General features: G+C 41.3%; 2 protein-coding genes across 2 annotated transcripts in view; both read right to left on the reverse strand.

The window, feature by feature from the left end:
• The window catches only part of pa2g4b (proliferation-associated 2G4, b), a 6,385-nt gene extending 2,818 nt beyond the window's left edge, over positions 1 to 3,567 (reverse strand). Inside the window, exons 1-6 of the mRNA XM_032520347.1 lie at positions 3,343 to 3,567; positions 1,034 to 1,162; positions 659 to 764; positions 479 to 548; positions 226 to 318; positions 72 to 135 (exon numbers count right to left, since the gene is read on the reverse strand). Coding sequence (XP_032376238.1) covers positions 72 to 135; positions 226 to 318; positions 479 to 548; positions 659 to 764; positions 1,034 to 1,162; positions 3,343 to 3,430 — 550 coding nt within the window. The 5' untranslated portion in view covers positions 3,431 to 3,567. The remainder of the gene's footprint in view (positions 1 to 71; positions 136 to 225; positions 319 to 478; positions 549 to 658; positions 765 to 1,033; positions 1,163 to 3,342) is intronic.
• A 995-nt stretch (positions 3,568 to 4,562) lies between these two features.
• erbb3b (erb-b2 receptor tyrosine kinase 3b) lies at positions 4,563 to 18,674 on the reverse strand. Its single transcript, XM_032520345.1, has 28 exons — positions 18,342 to 18,674; positions 15,901 to 16,055; positions 15,627 to 15,813; positions 14,544 to 14,669; positions 14,392 to 14,454; positions 14,027 to 14,145; positions 13,314 to 13,455; positions 13,061 to 13,174; positions 12,856 to 12,973; positions 12,702 to 12,775; positions 12,182 to 12,272; positions 11,338 to 11,540; positions 11,022 to 11,154; positions 10,833 to 10,926; positions 9,926 to 10,083; positions 9,774 to 9,830; positions 8,892 to 9,033; positions 8,652 to 8,771; positions 8,427 to 8,525; positions 8,075 to 8,260; positions 7,818 to 7,973; positions 7,630 to 7,705; positions 7,370 to 7,516; positions 7,192 to 7,289; positions 6,552 to 6,728; positions 6,378 to 6,449; positions 5,953 to 6,244; positions 4,563 to 5,798 (listed from the first exon to the last, which is right to left on the reverse strand). Exons 1-28 carry the CDS (start codon positions 18,418 to 18,420, stop codon positions 4,879 to 4,881), a joined length of 4,398 nt encoding a protein of 1,465 aa, XP_032376236.1. The 5' UTR covers positions 18,421 to 18,674; the 3' UTR covers positions 4,563 to 4,878.
• Positions 18,675 to 18,822: the final 148 nt, after the last annotated feature.

Genomic DNA, 18,822 nt, shown 5'->3' on the forward strand with positions numbered 1-18,822 from the left:
AATTACATTCAGAATATGTATATCATTGAAATCACAGAGCTTGAAGGTGCCAAATGTTCACAATCACTCACCTTCAATAGGGGAGCACTTGAATGACTTTGCAATCTTGTTCCAAGCTTCTGTGACCTGTGTGTTCTGACAGAAAAGAGACATAATGATGTTTGTTAGACGAGGTGTGTACATTGATGCCGTCGCTCTAGGCAGTGGTCAGGTTCGGAGTGTTACCTGGTTTCCTGGCTTAACAAGACGCAGAGCAGCCTCAGCACAGAGGTGAGCTGCTACGATAACGTCAGCCTTCCGTCCGGTCAGTGGGTTGTCCTGAAGTGAAACAGGAGGAAAGTTACAAGGGACAAAATAAAGTATAGCTAGCCATTGATGGCGCAACTACCAGTAATCAAGTTAATTACATTACAAATCATGGTTCTTGAGAATAAACCAATAAGGTAAGCACAGGTATAATTCAACAGTGATGTCATACCTTGGTCACTCCGACAACAAAGCTGTGAGCCACATTGGAGATGAAGCCATCAACATGAACACCCAGATCACTGTGAACAAACGGAACAGGATGACACGTAAGAAAGTCTGAACTGCAAATAAATTTATACTATAATTTTTCGAGTACACAGGATGGACATGTATAAATTTGGCAGCTTACATTTTGACCATGTCCCCATCCTTCAGTATGACGTCAGAGTCGCTCCTCAGAGGGGAGTGGTGGCATACACAGTTATTAACTGAAACACAAGTAGGAAAAGCGATACCTGCAAAAGAAAGAGTGAATGAGGGAGTCAGAGACTGTGACGACGACTGATGAAATGCAACTAAAGACGGGCACCCGGATAGCACAGGTAGTAGAGCGGGCGCCCATATATAGAGGTTTACTCCTTGACACAGCGGGCCCGGGTTCAACTCGGACCTGCGGCCCTTTGCTGCATCTCATTCCCCCTCTCTCTCCCCTTTACTTTCTTCAGCTGTCCTGTCAATAAAAAGGCCTAAAAAACATAAAAAAGAAATGCAACTAAAGACTTACCTTTCTTCATGTCTTTTTCCTTCTTGAAGATTTTCCCAGTTTCTGCCATGATGAAGGCATCTCCCTTTTCACACAAACTGAGCACGGAGACTCCTGCCATACCTGCCCCAACCACTGTCTTCAGAGCCTCTGCAAGAAAAGAGATACAATAAGCCCTGATGTAGTTGAAATGCTAGGTCAGTAACAGAGGGTATATAGTGCTGGGCTGCAACTAACCATTACTTTTGTTCCATAAAATGTCAGAAAATAGTGAAAAAAGCACAATAAAATTTCCCAAATGTTGTAAGGGGCTATCTTTTAGGGAGTTTTTACACCTATAGTTTGTTTGCTCTGGACCCAATCATTGGATGAGTTTGGTAACGTAGAGCATTTTCCCCTTGGTTTGCTTTCATTTTTACAGAAAGAAAAATCCAAGCAATCCTGGCAAAGTGCATCACTACAGCGATTTTTGGTCAGATGTGTCTGGGGCGGGAGCAAGAAAGTAAATACAGGAAGAAGATACTGTGTTCTTGACTAGTGCACATTTCTTGCATCTCCATGGTCAAACCAGCTCATTTCATGTAAATAACTTTTCAGACATTGTTTCACTCTGCTGGCGTCTATTTCCAACTTTAGCCACGGTTTGACTGCGGAAATGCAAGTGATGGCAAGCTTGATCGCAGTCGTTCTGTGAGAGAAACATTGCACGCTGCTACAGTTTGCTTGTTCTTGTTTGGTCTGCTTTTGCGCATCCGAGTGACATTGCTGTATTCACACCTGCCCAAAAGAACCGCACCAATGAGGAGAACGAACTCTAGTGTGATTCAACCAAACTAAATGAGGTGTGAAAGCCCCCTAAGTTTTTGTCTAATCCCTAGTCCAAAAACCATCTATTGACTGTCCATTCAGACAACTGATCATCTAATCATTTCAGCACTATTACAGTTTGTACATTTTTCTGATTAAATAAACAGGTGCCAGGCTTCCACTACTGTGGATAGATAGGATGGATAGTTTGGTCAACAGTAACACAAAGACCGACTCATGCTCACTGTTCAAGGCTCAGTTGATAGCTTGTGAGTGTTGACAACATATTATACTGTCAACAACTTATTTGATTTAGACTAAGCTGATGTTACATTAAGTAGAAGATAAACATCCTACAGCTTGTCTGACAGCTGTTTATCAGCTTGAAAGAGCATAATGCAAGTAGTAAATTAGATATCTTAACTTCAAATACGTGGGTCAGCTGTGATAAGCTACAAAACAAAACCACAAATTGATGTAAACCCGACTGGCAAATGAATTATGGTCAAACAAAGACTGTGGTTGATCTGGACAACTGACAGGTGTGAGTGAGTGTAACCTAAGAGTGTTAAGATGTGCTCTGTTGAAAAAGCATGTCTGTGCTTAGCAAGCCTTCCCAGGATAAATTAAAATGAAAAAATAGAAACTTATACTTGTAAAATAGTATACAACTTTATTATCCCTATCATTATACAGAAAATACCGGTGCAAACTAACTTTTGATGCATTTATGTTTGATAGATTTAGATTGTATTTAATGTTACAGTACATTAAAAACGAATTAATAAGCTAATTATGGCATCACACTAATTCTGTTGTGTGCATGTGGCCTTTAATAATTTATTGCGTAGTATACTTCCACCACAAGTAATAGCAGCATGTAAAGTTTACGATTCATGTTGGCGACTTAACAATGAGTCTGTGTTTTTGATTTATTCTCCAAAGGTTCAATAAATAACTTACACGTGACGTTACATTGACATTGCTGAGTTACTAGCATCTGCTTAACGTTACTTTAAATGACCCCACTTTGGACAAATCTGATTTTAAGACTCTTACATATTTTTTTTTGTCTCGACTTGAATAAGCTGTAGGCTCAAAGTTACATTTAAGTGTCGTCTACTCAGTCTATGAACAACCCCATATTGGCTTTCAATTTTGCACTTGTCATTGTTATCCGTTATCTTAACGTTAGCAGTTGCAGCTAGCTAACGCTTGCTAGTAAAGTAACGTTAGCTCAGCCACATAACGACGGCTACGTACAGAGCTCACCATGCTAATGTGACAGCAACGGGTCGTGCGACAAAGAAAACCTCGGTCTAAATATATAGCAAGCGGTATGTTTCATTTATGTTAAACAAAGGCCCGCTTTCTAATATGCTCTACCGTTGGCACTGCTGCGGCACATGGCACAGCTGCTGCCTGTGTACTAACGCTAGCTAGCTGACATTGCTAGCTAACAGACTGATCCTGATACTTCTGGATGGAGTCAAAACGGCACGTTATAACTGCATTTCACTTACGATTCGCAATCTCGGCCCCCATCTTATACTTGGTGACCACCAAGTCATCGGCGATGGTCTGCTCTTGTGTCTCGTCATCTCCAGACATGTTGGCAGTGTGTCCACGAACTAAGAGTAACTTTTTCCCAGGCGTGTGTCAGTCAGTCACAGGATGGACCACGCTACTCTCTGCGCCGGCCCGCCCGACTTCGGTAGACAGCTACGGTCTCTAGATCCCGCCTGCTGACAAAGACACACCCCGCAGTCAAGATAGTTCACCGCTTAGCTAGCTCTGTGCGTTGTCCACAACTGTTACAACCAAGTGTTACAACCCGAAAAGGTAAGGGTCATATTTTAAATTCGTCCTTGGCAATTAGTGCCTGATTCATATCCAACCTATTTAAATACAGTCGATGTAGCCAACAGGGTAATCTGCGGGTATACAGTTTTTATACATTCTTTCTTTGTTACGTTTGTGAAAAAAAAAAAAGGCTTGCAGAAACCAAAGATTATTAAATTAAGGGGACAGTAAGTGGATACACTATGTAAGTCTTGTTTCAGAGACAAAATAGAAATAATGAGGATGCGAAAGATTTGGAAATTGAGAAAATATAGACATGAAAAGTACAAACCTGTTCGTTTTAGGATACAGTCTCACACTATAATGACTACGAAAGTATAGTACATAGTATAGTACATTATTGCATCTCTCATCTAAGCACATGTCAAAATAACTTCCTAAATCCTTTAAACTAATTTACAGAATAGGTTGTGCTTAACCCTTTAGCCATATAACTTGTTTTTAACGAAAACGGAAGAATGCAGGAGAAAGTGTCTCACTTCTCTCGTCATCTCTGATCGGCCTCTGACCAAATCGCGCGCGAGTGCGTAACCGATACGTTCACATGCCTCCATCTCATTTCTGCTGTGGATGGATAATAGGAATATAACCTAATTATACATCCACGCTATGAGCGTGCATGTATGTATGTATGTATGTATGTATGTAGGCTATATATGTATGTATGTATGTATTATTATTATAAAGGTATGACCCAAAAAGAAACAAGTGAATCAATATCAAGTCGGTATTTATTACTTTATTTAATAAACACACTAAAGCAATATGCATCACTGACACAATAAATTCCATATTTGCAAAATAACTGCATTTATTCATTTATACAGACTACTAATTAATATATAGCAAATCATACAAAAAAAAGACTGCTCTACAGAAATAGGACATGGTCAACTCATTTTATTGTCACAAACACATGTAATGTCAATGGTTGTAAGGGAGCCGTTAAGCAAGAAATGCTTACAATACACTTTAGAGTGCCTGCTTTAAGTTTGTTTGATAGTTCTAACAACTCACAGTTGTTTTAAGCTACTGCATAAAACAGTGGGAAAAGACTTAAGGGTGTATTTCTTTTATCACTTTTATCTCTTAAAGTTTGTTGGACGCTGGATTGATGAAAACTTTACAAAACTACCCAATTTTATGACAGGAACAAAAGTAATCGTTCCTATATGTCTCTGTCCCAGTCTGCATTATTAGGTGCGTACAGCATCTGGCTTGAGGAACAGTCTGCTGTGCCAGTAGTCTGGGTTGTCAAATGATGTTTTGCTGCCATGCTCCCCCATACCAGCACACACCTTGATGTATCCCCCGATCCCTGCACACCTGTCACTGCCCATCTCCTCAGAAACAGCCCCCCCCTTCACGGGGAGGTTCTGGTAGTCTGCCTGCTCCCACCCACTGGGCACCACTCCAAATCTGGTCATCTCCTCATACTCCTCCACCATTTCTCCCCCAGATGTGTGCACATCTGGCTTAGGCATGAGCATAATACTCAAATTCCCCTGAAGTGCAGGTTGTTTATTTGTGTTGTGGTACTTCTCTTCTTCTTCCTCTTCCTCCTCAAGCTCTTTTTTCAACACCTCCTCTATTTGGTCTGTTTCCTTTCCTTCTGTCGAACTCTTTACAGATGTTTGACTCCCACGTCTCTCCCATGCTGCATCCTCTGCCTCCACAGAGTCGGATCGCCTGATATCCATGTATTCATACCTTCCCATCCCTTGGGCTGCCTGTCCTTGGTCATCCGCAGCTCTGATCCCTCTATCAGAGTCCCCATTGAGCTGAAGTTTCTCTGTGGAGTCTCTCTGTTCTGCAATACTTCCTTCACAAGCCTCACCTACTTTTTCACTCCTTCCAGCTGAGATCGGTGTCAGAGTATCCACATGTGCTGTGTCCTCTACAGGTAACGGAGCCATGAAGGTTGGTGAGGGTAAAGGTGATGTTTTACAACGAACTGCCACAAAATTGGCCTTTGATAAGACACTGCTGGTAGAGCAAAGAGGAACACCAGACTCTTTGCTCATGATTTCATACTCCTGGAAGGCATTTATCACCACAAGCGATTGATTATTCTTAAGTCTTGAGTGTCTTTTCCCAGAATGAGGGACTCTACAGGCTGTGAGCCGTGACAGAATGTGTAAAAGGAAGAATATAAGGGGAAGAAAGCCTTGATTAATATTTATGCTATTTAATGTACCAATTATTTTCCAAACAGTCAAACAAATAAAATGATCAGTCAGCACGCTCCCATCTTAGTGCTGGTAATTTACCTCTCTCTGGAGTGACAGGTGACCCAGCCAGGACATAGCCATAGTGGTCCACCTCCTCCTCTTCCTCTGCCGTCCACACCTTATACGAGGACGGACTTGATGCCGTTGAAAGTTTCCTATGCTGGGGGATGGATAGATGGGGAGTTCCCCTCTCTGAGCCAAACCTGGCCCTGTGAAGACTCCCAGTCTGTAAACCTTCCTCATGCAACTCGGCATCTCTGCCACCCCCCCTGAATTCTAACCCCTCGGGCAGCGTCCGCACTGAGCTTAGTCGAGACCTCTGAAGCCACAGCTAAAACAGAAAGGCAAATACATGAATACATGAAGAGGTACAGCTAAATGTATTCACTGCATCATATGTGCAATTACAGGATGGGAATGTGTTTGTTTGCATGCATTTGTGTGGATATGGAAGTCTGTATCACCTGGCGGATGCTGTCGACAGGACTGGGGGTCATTGGCAGGTATCCAATGGGTCCGGCCTGTGAGGTACCACTCTACAAATCCGGGAAGGAAAATGTTATGTGCTGGTTTCCCTTGCCTCTGATCTAGTCCCAGTGGACCCAAAAGAGTATCAAATAAAAGGTGTATTTCATTACCCTGTATGAATTAATACGTGAACGGGACAAACTCCAAGATGGAGAGTGTTGGAGAGGAGGAGTAGTAAAACCATCCTCTAGTCCCTCCTCATCCTGGTCTTCAAAATCTGTCCCCAGAAGCCCTCGCTCTGATTCTCTTCGATGCATCTCTACTAGGTCAGCTTCTTCCCCTTCCAACTACAGAAATACATGGAAGTATAAGGTTTAAAGTTTATGTCAGGGATCTTCAACAGTCTGTCCGGGACCCCTAGAAATATAAAAGTCTTACCATGAATCCAACATATTAATATAAATCCCCACTTTTACTGGCCTAGGTGGTCACTAAGGCAGCCCACAGATACATTTAATCCTAAGGATTCACTGTGCCACATGTTTGTTTTAACATTAAAACATGATTTATAAAACCATGCCAGCAATTATAAGGCTATTTTAATAGCTTAGTATTTTATGCGACAAAGGTATGTATAAAGGCTACGGCATTGTAGACACAGTTTATTATGCAACTTCATTTTATCCAGCATGTGTAGTAAGGGGTCCCTGCTCTCTCTCTCTTTCAGTTAAGGGGCCCTTGGCTTAAAAAATATTCAAGACCCCTGGTTTAAGTAAACAGCTGTAAGATAAATGACAATGATAATCTCACCTTGATGACAAGGTACCTAGGTGGGTCTCTCGCCATGCGAGTAAAGTCACTAGCCAGCTCTTTGAAGGTTGGCCTTATATTTTCATCAATCATCCAGCCTAAAGAGAATAAGTAAAACATTTTAGATCATGTATTTGCGTGTTTGTGCATACAGGTTGCAATGTTTTATCACACTCACATTTAACCATCACCATGTAGACGTCTATAGTACAGATGTGGGGCTGAGACAGTCGTTCGCCCTTCTCCAGCAGGCTCGGCACCTCCTGAGGCTGCACGCATGCATACGGCTCCGCCCCAAATGACATCATCTCCCACACTGTCACCCCTGTCCGGGAAGGGAGAGACGCCACATTTAAAAGCTCCCTGCCAAAAGTAATTTTTTTGGTGAATACTACATAACACAACACACACTGACAGAACAAACACACAGACTCTTACCATAACTCCAAACATCACTTTGATGCGTATATCTTTGAAACAAAATGCTTTCCAGTGCCATCCATTTTATGGGTGTCTGGATTAAGAGACAAATTGCAGACAAGCCATTGGTTTTGTTTCCAAGAGACAGTTAAAAAAAAAACGTTTACAACTCAAAGCATTTCTCAAACTGAATGAGTCATTACAACCTTGGTGTTGGTGTAGACATATTTCTTGTCGTCAGGATAAAGGAGGTCTGCTACACCATAGTCAGAGATCTGGACCTGGTAGTCGTTCTTCAGCAGGATGTTGCGGGCAGCTAGGTTCCTGTGGACCATGCAGTGCTCCTCCAGGTAGTACATACCCTGAGACACAAACATATATACAGTATGTACCATATATATTCTGGGAGCTTAAACATAACATTTGGTTCCTCAAACAATTCTGTAATTCATGCATCACTCACTTTAGCAATCTGCACACACCAGTTGAGCAGGCGCTGGGGGTCCAGGCTGTTCTTATGGTGCCTGATGTGCTCCAGTAAGGAGCCCTGTGGACTAAGCTGGGTCACCAGTTGCAGACTGGGACCTGGGCAAATGCCTAGCAGCCTAACAATGTAAGGATGGTCCAGGCTTCCCATGGACAGCATATGCTACACAGAAAGCAAATTGAAAAACTCTTTTTACATTTTTGACAATGTGATACATTTACTGTTCCTTGGTGTTTTTTTCTATGAAATGTTATACGAATGTCACATCAATTGCTATTTCTGTGATGTTATAACTTCTCTAAAGAGTGTAAGGAGCTCTGATTCTCACATCGGTGATCTCAGTGAAGGTCGGTCGGCCTGAGGTATCCTGAATGGTCTTAATGGCCACAGGGATCTTCACTGTCTCTCCCTCCGGAGTCCAACACCCCTTAAACACAATTACATGTGCAGCAGCAGTTACATCAGTTCACATGTCTCACACTAAAACTGTAACAGCACATTCATCAGTGAATAATTAGTGGATGTGCAAAAAGACAAAGAGGTTAATGAATACCTTGTGAATTGTGCCAAAAACTCCCAAGCCAAGGGGTTTGATTTTTTTCAACTCAGAGGGCCTAAGGATGCGTGCATGAACCTTGGTTCCTTTCTCTCCGGGACCAAGTAGCTCAAAGTTCTGCCAAAAAAACAAAAATAATTCCTAGAGGATTTTTATCTCTCTTTGAAAACAAATGCATGTAGCAATCAAAGCAAAGCAAAGGCAGCTCACAAGGTTAGATGGTCCCTAAAGTCTTACCTCTCCACTCTCCAGGTACCTCCTCATGGCTCTCTTGCGGCGAATGGCCAGGCCTCGTTGGTACAGCACGCCCAAGAAAAACAACACTAGGCAGAAAATCAAGCCAGCCGGGACACCTAAAGCTATGCCTGTGATCTGACCACTGCAGAGTGAAGCAGAGAGAGATGCTAATGTGGGCATACAAGGTGGAAATATTAGAAATAGTACCAAATATTCACATTCATAAATCACGATATAAAGCAAAATAGTGACGTGGTGCATGGCTAAGAAATTTTGCATGGAACAAATAATGTTCAACAGGATAATATTTTATTTGTTAAATCCTTTTAATCCTTTTATCAAATGGTTAAAGCCATTTGTTGTTGTGTTATGTGTGGCATCTATTACTTGAAATTTGCATCATAATTTATACATTAGTTTTGTGTATGAATTCTATAGGATATAATGACTTCTCAGTAATGATGTCATAGAGCACAGGCATGAGCACTTTAGCTGACAGCACTCAAATGAGATATGGGAATTATAACATATGCAAAGGATAGAAATGTTAAAAAAAGGTTTTGCATAGTTTTACATAACTGTATAAAGAAATATTAGGAAAAACAGAAGGAATAATAGGACTGCAGAGTTTAATTTTACCACCCTGCTCTGTTGGCAGAGAAGATGGAAGTGATGGACAGAAGAAAAAAGGGTCATTTAGGTTCATAATATGATCTTTACATCTTTGTTTTTAGAAAAAAATACTTTGGTGTCCAGTTTTAATTTCTATTTTCAGTATCATAATAAAAGATCTGACAAAATTGGCACCACGAGTTGTGGATTGATCATAAATGTTGACTGCAGTGTAGTGTTTCATATTCACCAGCAGGGGGAAACACTTACGTGCTAACTGCCAGCCTGGCTGCCTCCAAACAATCATTTAATCCTGGGCCTGAGCATCTGTAACAGATTAACACATAATTGATTTGAAAATTGTTAGACATCTACAGATGAACAAGTGAAAATACACATTTATGCTTTAAGTCCAGTCTCACCCCTGTGTGCAGTTGTGGTGACATGGCTCACAGTGACTTTCCCTGTTGGGGTATTTAAAGATCAGTCCCCTCAGTCCATCGTTCACCCCAGTGGGACAAGAGGACATGCAGTAAGGACCATCCCGCAGGTTGGCACATGCAACACACTTGTCTGCACCCTACCAAAGAAAGAGAGGAAGGCAGAAAATAAGGGCGACATGAAAACAGAGAGAGATCTTATAAAACTCCATAGGATGCATTCAAACCTGCAATGAACTAAGGTAGTGCAAGAAACTGCCTTTGTGTAGATTTCAACCCCGAATACATGATTTAGACCATTAGGTACTGTATATGACTTTTATTATACATTTTAATATAATTGGCAAGGAGTGGCAGATAGCCAAAACACAATTTCCTCAAAGTAGAAAGCAGGGACCACGTCAGCATTTTGTTGAGATTTGTTGCAGCTTTGGGCAGAAGCGCAGCAAAAGTTTAACGTTGTTTGAGAGATACAAATCCAATTTATTTCAATGGATAGTCAGCATTGCAATGTTCTTCTAATGCAGGGCAAACATACATTGTGTCTAGACAGCATTAATATTACTGTATCAAGGGTGTACGCTTGGGTTCAGGGGTGGGGACAGTAAAACAAACTGAAACTGTAAAAAAAGGGGGGAGGGGGGGGAGATATAGGATTTTGAGGGTGTTTGAGGTTGACATGACCTCCTATCCCCAGTGGAAATTACACCCTTGTACTGTAGACTGTGAAATCTGACTACATTGAGACACAAAACCATTGTAGTTGGACATGTTTTAAAAGTTTTTGTTGAGTCTTGCCCCCCCAAAAACATATTATGAGTGTGTAAATGCAAGCGTAAATTCATAAAAAGACATTGCACCACAGTTTACTATCAAATAAAGTGATTACCAGTCCAGTACAGCTGGCTTTCCCACTTTGAGGCTTACACTCTGGATGACAGGCAACACACTCGCCATTTAGTTCTGCAAATTCCCGTGGAGTTCTGGGGACACAATATTCAAAAAATATAGTGAGATAAAATGAATAAATTCAACATCGGTAAGAATATCAACACATTCTGTACATGTATCTACTAACCCAGTGTGGAAATTACAGCTGCCCACACATGTGCCGTCTCGACTGTAGTTCCTACAGGAGAGACACTGCTCGGGCCCTGGGCCCCAGCAACCTGAGTCTGAACAAAGCGGGTCACACACATGGCCCTCTGCAACTGCACACACAACAATGTGAGAAAAACATCCCGAGATTGAAGAAGAAGATGATGTATAATAGTATAATATATTAACATATTGATTGATAAAAGTGTATAGTGTAGTTTCTTTGGAACAAAGAAAAACAAAAGAAAACACGTTTCATTTGGATCATGGACAGGTTTTGTTCAGTCTCGCCTTACCACACTCTGCCAGCGGCCTGTTGTTGTTGAGGTTGTTGACTCGAATTCTGCGGTCCCTAAACAGCTGTGCCCATTTTACAGAGTGGTGGTAACAGAGGTTGGCATTCTGACTGATGTACACACTGCCGTCACTGATCTCCCGGAGAGAGCGCAGGCCCAGTGAGGTAAGAGTGTGGATGCGCATCACCATCAAAGAAAAGCGCCTTTGGTTGGAGGGTTGAAGGATGGAGGAGTTCACAGACAAAAACAAAACATTAATAATAACAATAATATTAGTGAAATAATGTTTCAGTTCCAAGCGAAACGGCATGTTGCCGCTTGGGGGACTGCGTTATAGGGATCACACGCACGCACACGCACACACACACACACACACACACACACACACCATCCATACCTGTTCACAGCTGTGAAGCACAGAGAAAGAAAGAAAGAAGGGAGATGTTAGAAGGTGTTAGCACATGGAAGCACTGGGGCTCATCATGACGTGTTAACACAGAAAGCAGTTTAGAGCAGATAGGAGGGTGTAGAGTGTGTAAGAGAGCAGTGATGACACATGGTTATGTAACACACTTAACATGTAATACAAATAAATATGAGTTAATGCGGAAACACATGAATCAGAATCAGCCTGAGGCATAAAGTAGGTTTAATATGAGTTTAACATTACATCACAGTGGCTTTAGTACTGTTTTAGTACATGTTCTTCCCATATGAAAAAAATGTTTTTTCATCAGGTAAATTTATTGTTTTTTACGGATTAAATTTTTGGGTACATCAACTTTCCTGGCTCCAACTGACACATTAACAAACATGAACATCCGTGTTTGTATACCACCCTTACTTGTAGAGCGACCTCCCTTGAATGGTGGTGAGACTCGAAAAAACAGACAGATCATTCAGTTCTTTGGGCCACGACTGGATGTTAAGGATATCTGATAATCAAACACAGTTTTGATTGTTTAAGACCATTAATAGCATATTGCACAATACTGTAATGACAATTTTCAAGATCATTAGATGGATAAATGCATTCGGCGCAGAGAACAAGAGCACACGCTCTGTTATCATGTATCCAAGACTTATTTCTCATTACTGAATTTATTTATAAGCAGCTGTATTTTCATGTGGCTGAATGTAACTTTGAGAAAATTGAGCAGTCTAAATTCTTTTTAAGTTATTTTAAGATGAATTGATAGCAATTGTCACCAGGAAGGAAGGACATGAAAATTTAAAACCTACTTCCATGCTTTGAATTTTTCCAAAAGCTTTATATAGTATTTATATTTTCAAGTTATGTAAGTCTGTTATAATATGCAGTGCTGTATTTAAGCATAGTGACCCATTATTAGTTTAATGCAAACCTGTTATTTCTCTGACGGTGCTGAATACTTCCAGCTTTTTGGCATCCAGTGGCGGGATGTTTTTGAAGTCATCTCTATGAAGAATAAAACCACACAATATGAACATGCTGACAACACTGCACTCTGAGATCCTTCAGGCAGGGCAAACAATTACCCAAGAATCCCTGTGACCAGGAAGTGAAGGCTGCCCTGGATCTTGGTGCAGTTGATGAAGCTGTCGATGTTGCTGGAGTCCACCGTCTGTCTGTGTTCAGCACCCGTGCCTTCACACACTAAAAGGATAACCAAACGCCATCATTAGCTTTGATGACTGACAAATAAATGCAGTGTAAGTAAAAAAGTATTTTGAAACTGTCCACCTTTGGGGCAGAGTCCACTGCAGAGCTCACACTGCCTCTGGCCTTCTCTCTCCACCTCCATCTTGTCTGAAGGACAAACACTCACACAGGAGCTACCATCCACCACAAAATGGGCTGCGAAGTGAACAAAAGAAAAAAAACCACTATTGATATTCTTCAGGGGAAACAGAAGACTCACTGGCAATGTTTAAGACCCAGCAGATGTCAGGTCTATAAAAGCACACAAACACTCAAACAAACACAGGCCACTCACTGGGACATTGGGAGACACAGATGGATCCGTACTGATATTTGGCGTTAGGGTTGGTCTCCATTTGAAACGTCTGCTTGTTATAGATCAACGTTTGGGGACACTGGGGTACACAGGCTCCAGAGTCATTGAAATGACGACATGCCTACACAGGTACACAGAAACATGCACACATATTAACTTACATTTAACAAATTGAGATATCGGTTTAAAACCACTGACATCCCTGACAATGTCCTCCTAGGCAGCATGGTGGCTAAGTGGTTAGCACTTCTGCCTTGCCGCAAGAAGGTTCATGGTTTGAATCCAGATTGTTCTGGGCCTTTCTGTGTGGAATTTGTATGTTTGTGTGGGTTTCTTCCCACCATAAAGACATGCATCCTAGGTAAAAAATAAAAATAGCTGATTAGCTAACACTGGTGCATTAACTAAAAGTTAGCATTTAGCTCAAATCAAAAGAGTGTGCATAGTTTCTAATTGGATAAAATCCACCTTTGACTTTCAAGTATGTATATTACAACAAAATTGAATGTGATTGGAAGCATACAATTGAAAATTACGAGTCTCAGTATTTTTTTCATACAGGAGGCTTTATTTCCAGTTTGGAGGGAAAAACCCTTCTTTTTAGCCTCCTGTGTTACAAATAAAACATCTACAGTATAGTGTCTGCAAAGAGACTGCCTTTCTCTTCATTTTGTCAAAGATGGAACACTTACAAAACAGTCCACGTCCAGAGGGCCCTTACATCCCGCTGCACATTCTATGTGACAGCAGTCCCTGGGGCTCGTGCCAAAACAGCGGCCATTACACTGTGGTGCGCACACCGTCTTAGTCACTAAGACACACAGGAGAGATGGGTTGAACAGAGGTCAACAATGTGCATGTGTGTGTGTGTGTGTGTGTGTGTGTGTGTGTGTGTGTGGTGTGTGTGTGTGTGTGTGTGTGTGTGTGTGTTTGTGTGTGTGTGTGTGTGTGCCTCTCTCTCTGTGTCTCTGTTTATTTCTGTCTACGAAGAGAGATTCAGGGGAGAAGAAGGAGCGAAGAAGACAGAAAATCCGGGAAACAGAACATTGACACTCACATATCTGACATTGGTCCTTATTTGGCCCCCAGACGTATTTTCCACAAGATTTGTGGCATGGGCCTAAAAGCAAAAAGACATGCAGTACTTATAAGAAAGAGGCGATAGAGATAATTTGGGGATGTACTAATTAGGACTATCCCAACACCGACCTCTCTCTCCATTGTACTGGATGTCAATTGGAGCACTGTTGTCCCTGATGATGTCTTGCCAGAAGATCCAGGGACCATAACTCAGGTACTTGTTGTTGATAATCTGCACTCCTCCCTCCAGGATATCTGAGGTGAGAAACAATGCAGAGATAAATAGAGAGAGAGAGAGAGAGGGGGGAGGGAGAAGAGAGAGAGAGAAGAGAGAGAGAGAGAGAGAGAGAGTATCTTTGGCAGATTCTACTCTAACACTTGTTGCAATCCACAAATTACAGTAGAATTTGAAGATTGTGTATTGAAGAGTCTGAAGAAAAAACAAGCAAAGAAAATAGTTGCGCTAAACTATATATTTATTTGTACGATTTGGAGAAAAAATTTCTTTGCTCAAGTCTATCGTCGTTATGCATGTGCCTGGTTCACTCATTTTGTAGCAGTATTAACTGCATATTTAGCAGCTCTTCATTCAAGTTTTTTTGAGTGGCAGTAAATCTACCATTTTGTTTTGTTTGTCACAAATCTTATATTTGAGATACTGAGGGGAGAATATTACAGGTGTTTTAAGGAAAATGCTCCAATGCTTGGTAGATTCAGTAATGTTATTAGTAACAACTGTGTTTTTCCTGCTCAGTCAAAATACCTGCTGTGAAAAAGGTCTCTTAGACAGACATTGGATAACCTGCTATGCCAGAGATTTTTGGAATGGAAGAGGGGAACTGAATCCCCGCACTCACTGCCATAAATTTCCACCTTTAGTTTTTACAGCATTTAAGAAGACACCGAGAAATAGCTGACAATGAGTATCCATTGAGACTGAGAGTTTCTCTAAATGTTTCCAATATTTTGTCCTGCCACACATTCAAAGAATGGGTAACTGTCATATTGGTCTTTTTCTGCCCAAAAAATGGCACATTTTATGTTACTTTACACAACAACTTACACAACATGCAATTTTTGTGTGCTATTGTGTTAAATGTCTTTGTTCTCACAGTTTTAAATGCCTCAGATCTCAGAGATGCCCATTGAACACCTTGCATGTAGGACACAGTTTTTGTCCATGCTTCTGTTTTATTGGTCAACCTTCTTCACCTGTCAGATTTGTGAGCCCCAGCTGCCGCAGGCCATTGGAGCCGTCTTTGGGATAGTTTATTAAGACAGAGAGAGCGAAGAGTCTCTCATAAAGGCTGTTTCCTCTGATAACCCGTAGCTGTCCCAGAGGAATCTCCTGAAAGTGGTTCATTGCAATGAGGACGTAGCCTGTCACCTCGCGGATGGTCTGGAGGGAAAAGAGGAGTACACTTGTACACATTGTGCATACAAATCAGGTAAAAGACAAGGGAGAGAAAAAGGTCAGTGTTTTTACCTTGAGGAAGGATAAGTCCCAGTTACTCTCAATCTGAGTGATCTCCAGGTTTCCCATGATGATCTCGCAGCCATCATACCGTTCCTTAATCAGGTTGTACTGAATCTCCTGAGACCCGGTGGAGCTCAGTCCATTCTGAGTACCGAGACACACCACTAACGTTTACAGGGAAAAGAGACGCATATTGATATGTTTGACAAAAACAGGGTACACTCGAATGGTGGATCAGGGACCGGTGAAGAGAGTTGTGTCTCAATGCATCACTTTTATTTACTATAGGCTAATGTTCAAGGACCATGCCAGTTGTTTTGCATGTTTAGACTTAGACTTAGACTTAGACTTTTCCTTATTAATTCTTTTGGGATGACTCCCGCAAGGAAATTGAATTTTCCACCATCCGTTTTAGCAAGAGAGCTAAAACTGGAGAGCTACTGGAGAGGCAGCCATCTCTCACAGCGCCTATGTCCTACAGACACATGTACTTTACATCACAGCTAACATATTCGCAAATTCATTTTGAATGTGTTTTTCCTGTCTGGTTTCTGTTCATTTCTGTAATGCTTTAAAATCAATTAGCAAACTCCTTTGAGTTGTGGAATTCACCAGAGTGGACATCAAGTCTGTATTATGTATATTGTTAGTTACATTATCACTGTAACATAATCCACTACGTTACAACGCAACTATTACGTGATTTTGACCAAAGATTAATGCAGACTGTGATGCATTATACAATTTACGTAAGCAAGTTTTAAGAATAGCAGGGGTAGGGGGTAGCTCATCGGTGCGCTCCCCATATGGGCAAAGGCTGTGACTTTACTAGACTGGTGTGTTCGATTCCAACCCTTGGCCCTTTCTGCATGTCATCCCCCCTCTAGCTCCCTGCTTCCCTGTCTATCTACACCTGTCCTATCAAATAAAGGAAAAAAGTCCAAATCTGTCGGCTAATTTATTTTGATACCATAAAGAAATGAATGGAAACCAATGGCAGCTTGGAATGGTAAGATAAAAAGTAGCCATGCAGTTGAATAGGAAGTGTAACACACAAGTCCTTTAAAGGTGAACAAATACAAAGTAAATATTTGAGTGTTTGGGCTATTTTGTTTCTGCAGTATTTAGGGCTTGGTGAGTCTTCCTGATACTATGTGTGCCGCTATGTTGACTGGAGAGTTTGATGTGAAGCACAGTAAAACAGGCAGGCTGTAACCCTGGTACATGGAGCACTCCAGGCCTGGGGCTGATGGAGTGGAGGCCGAGGGTCGAGGGAGAGGGGCTTTTCTCAGACAAGTTCCTCATTGTGATAAAGCTATAAATGTGGACAGTGTGTCCCAGTGACTGAAGAGTGATGCAGTGACAGACAGTGCTTCTGTGTGTGTGTGTGTGTGTGTGTGTGTGTGTGTGTGTGTGTGTGTGTGTGTGTGTGTGTGTCTGAGGGATCTGCGTTGCTGAGATCATACCAACAGACAATGAGCTGTGTGTGAGTAAGACTTTCTGGCAGAGGGAATGGAATTATCGGGAAACATGCACAACATCTCGTCCTGACCAACAAAATTTGTGGCGCTGGCCCTTTATATGCAAAGATGAGGCAGCTGCAGCCGTCAACACAAGTCACATTTCCTGTCTTCAATTGGAACATGCCAATGTATAAACCAGAATCTCCCAGCTACACTTACGTAAAGTGGATCATCTCCATAAACAAATTTAAGTCTTGTTGTGTGTGTGTTTTCATGGAAAATTGCACCCATATCTTCATGCATTGGTTTATGCGTGGGCCTCTTGAGTAAACATAGAGTAGAAGTGGAATGCACAGCTTATGTGGGAGAGATGTATGATCCTTCTGACTATAAGGGCAAATAAAACTCACATGCATGCACAAAACACATGCTCAACAACACCTGCATATTCCAAATAACTAAATTACTGTTTGATGAGAAAATTTAGGATTTCAATGAAAACAAAATAATTTGCAGATTGCATTCATCAACATAAACAGAACTAGCTGTCTGGACCAAGAACTCAGTAGCTTTTTAAAACTGGGGTCATGCAGGCTATTTTGTCTGCAGCAGGGCATTAATGTTGCTGCCAGTCATCACTATCAGATTATAAAATGTTGACATATTGCAGCATTAAAGGATTAAAGGAAAGAAGAAAAATGTGCTAACAGTTTATAAGATGTAACAATCTTAACCACCTACAAGTCTATTTGGCATCGATGTTAACTATTCCACGATATTATATTATATTATATTACACAAAATATAATTGGATACCATGTTAGAAGCTGTGACCTTTCAAGGCAGACAAATGCTGAAGAGTACCAAGCAAAAGGTAAATTTATGCAGAAAACAAAAACTAATCAGTTTCTGGTTTAAGTCTCTTGTTATGAAATGAATTATCAAAGCAGGCTAAGGTTTCTAATATGGATTTATAAATCCCCCTACCTTCATGGGTTTGGGATGATGCTGTTTGTAGCCTCCACGATAATGTCCCACACAATAATATGACTCCCCACTGGATCATGTTGATGTCGAATATATTTAGTGATTATGTGTTATCATATCACATAGGTTTAGGTAGTTCTCCGAGGAGCCAATGTTGGATGTATAAAAAAATAAAATATTCCGGTTCCACGCTTTATGTCTGGAAGACAAGAGGAAAAAAATCCAGAATCATGTAAGTGAAGGAGAAATGTAACTCCTTTAAAACTTGGAACAAAACATCAGTAGTAAGAGCAGATAAATCGCGCCAATTGCAAAACTGAAAACAACGAACAAGTGGCAGTTTATGTTGACGCTGGGTTTCCCCTCCCAGAGAGGGACATGATTGGCCAGAAGCCCGATTGATTCACCAATCAGAGACTGGTCCGTCTATCGTAGTATATTTACAAGCCACTGCCTCAGATGCTGCACTGAGCATCCAAAT

This window comes from Etheostoma spectabile, chromosome 7 (assembly GCF_008692095.1).
Source record: "Etheostoma spectabile isolate EspeVRDwgs_2016 chromosome 7, UIUC_Espe_1.0, whole genome shotgun sequence".
In the NCBI taxonomy this organism is placed as follows: domain Eukaryota; kingdom Metazoa; phylum Chordata; class Actinopteri; order Perciformes; family Percidae; genus Etheostoma; species Etheostoma spectabile.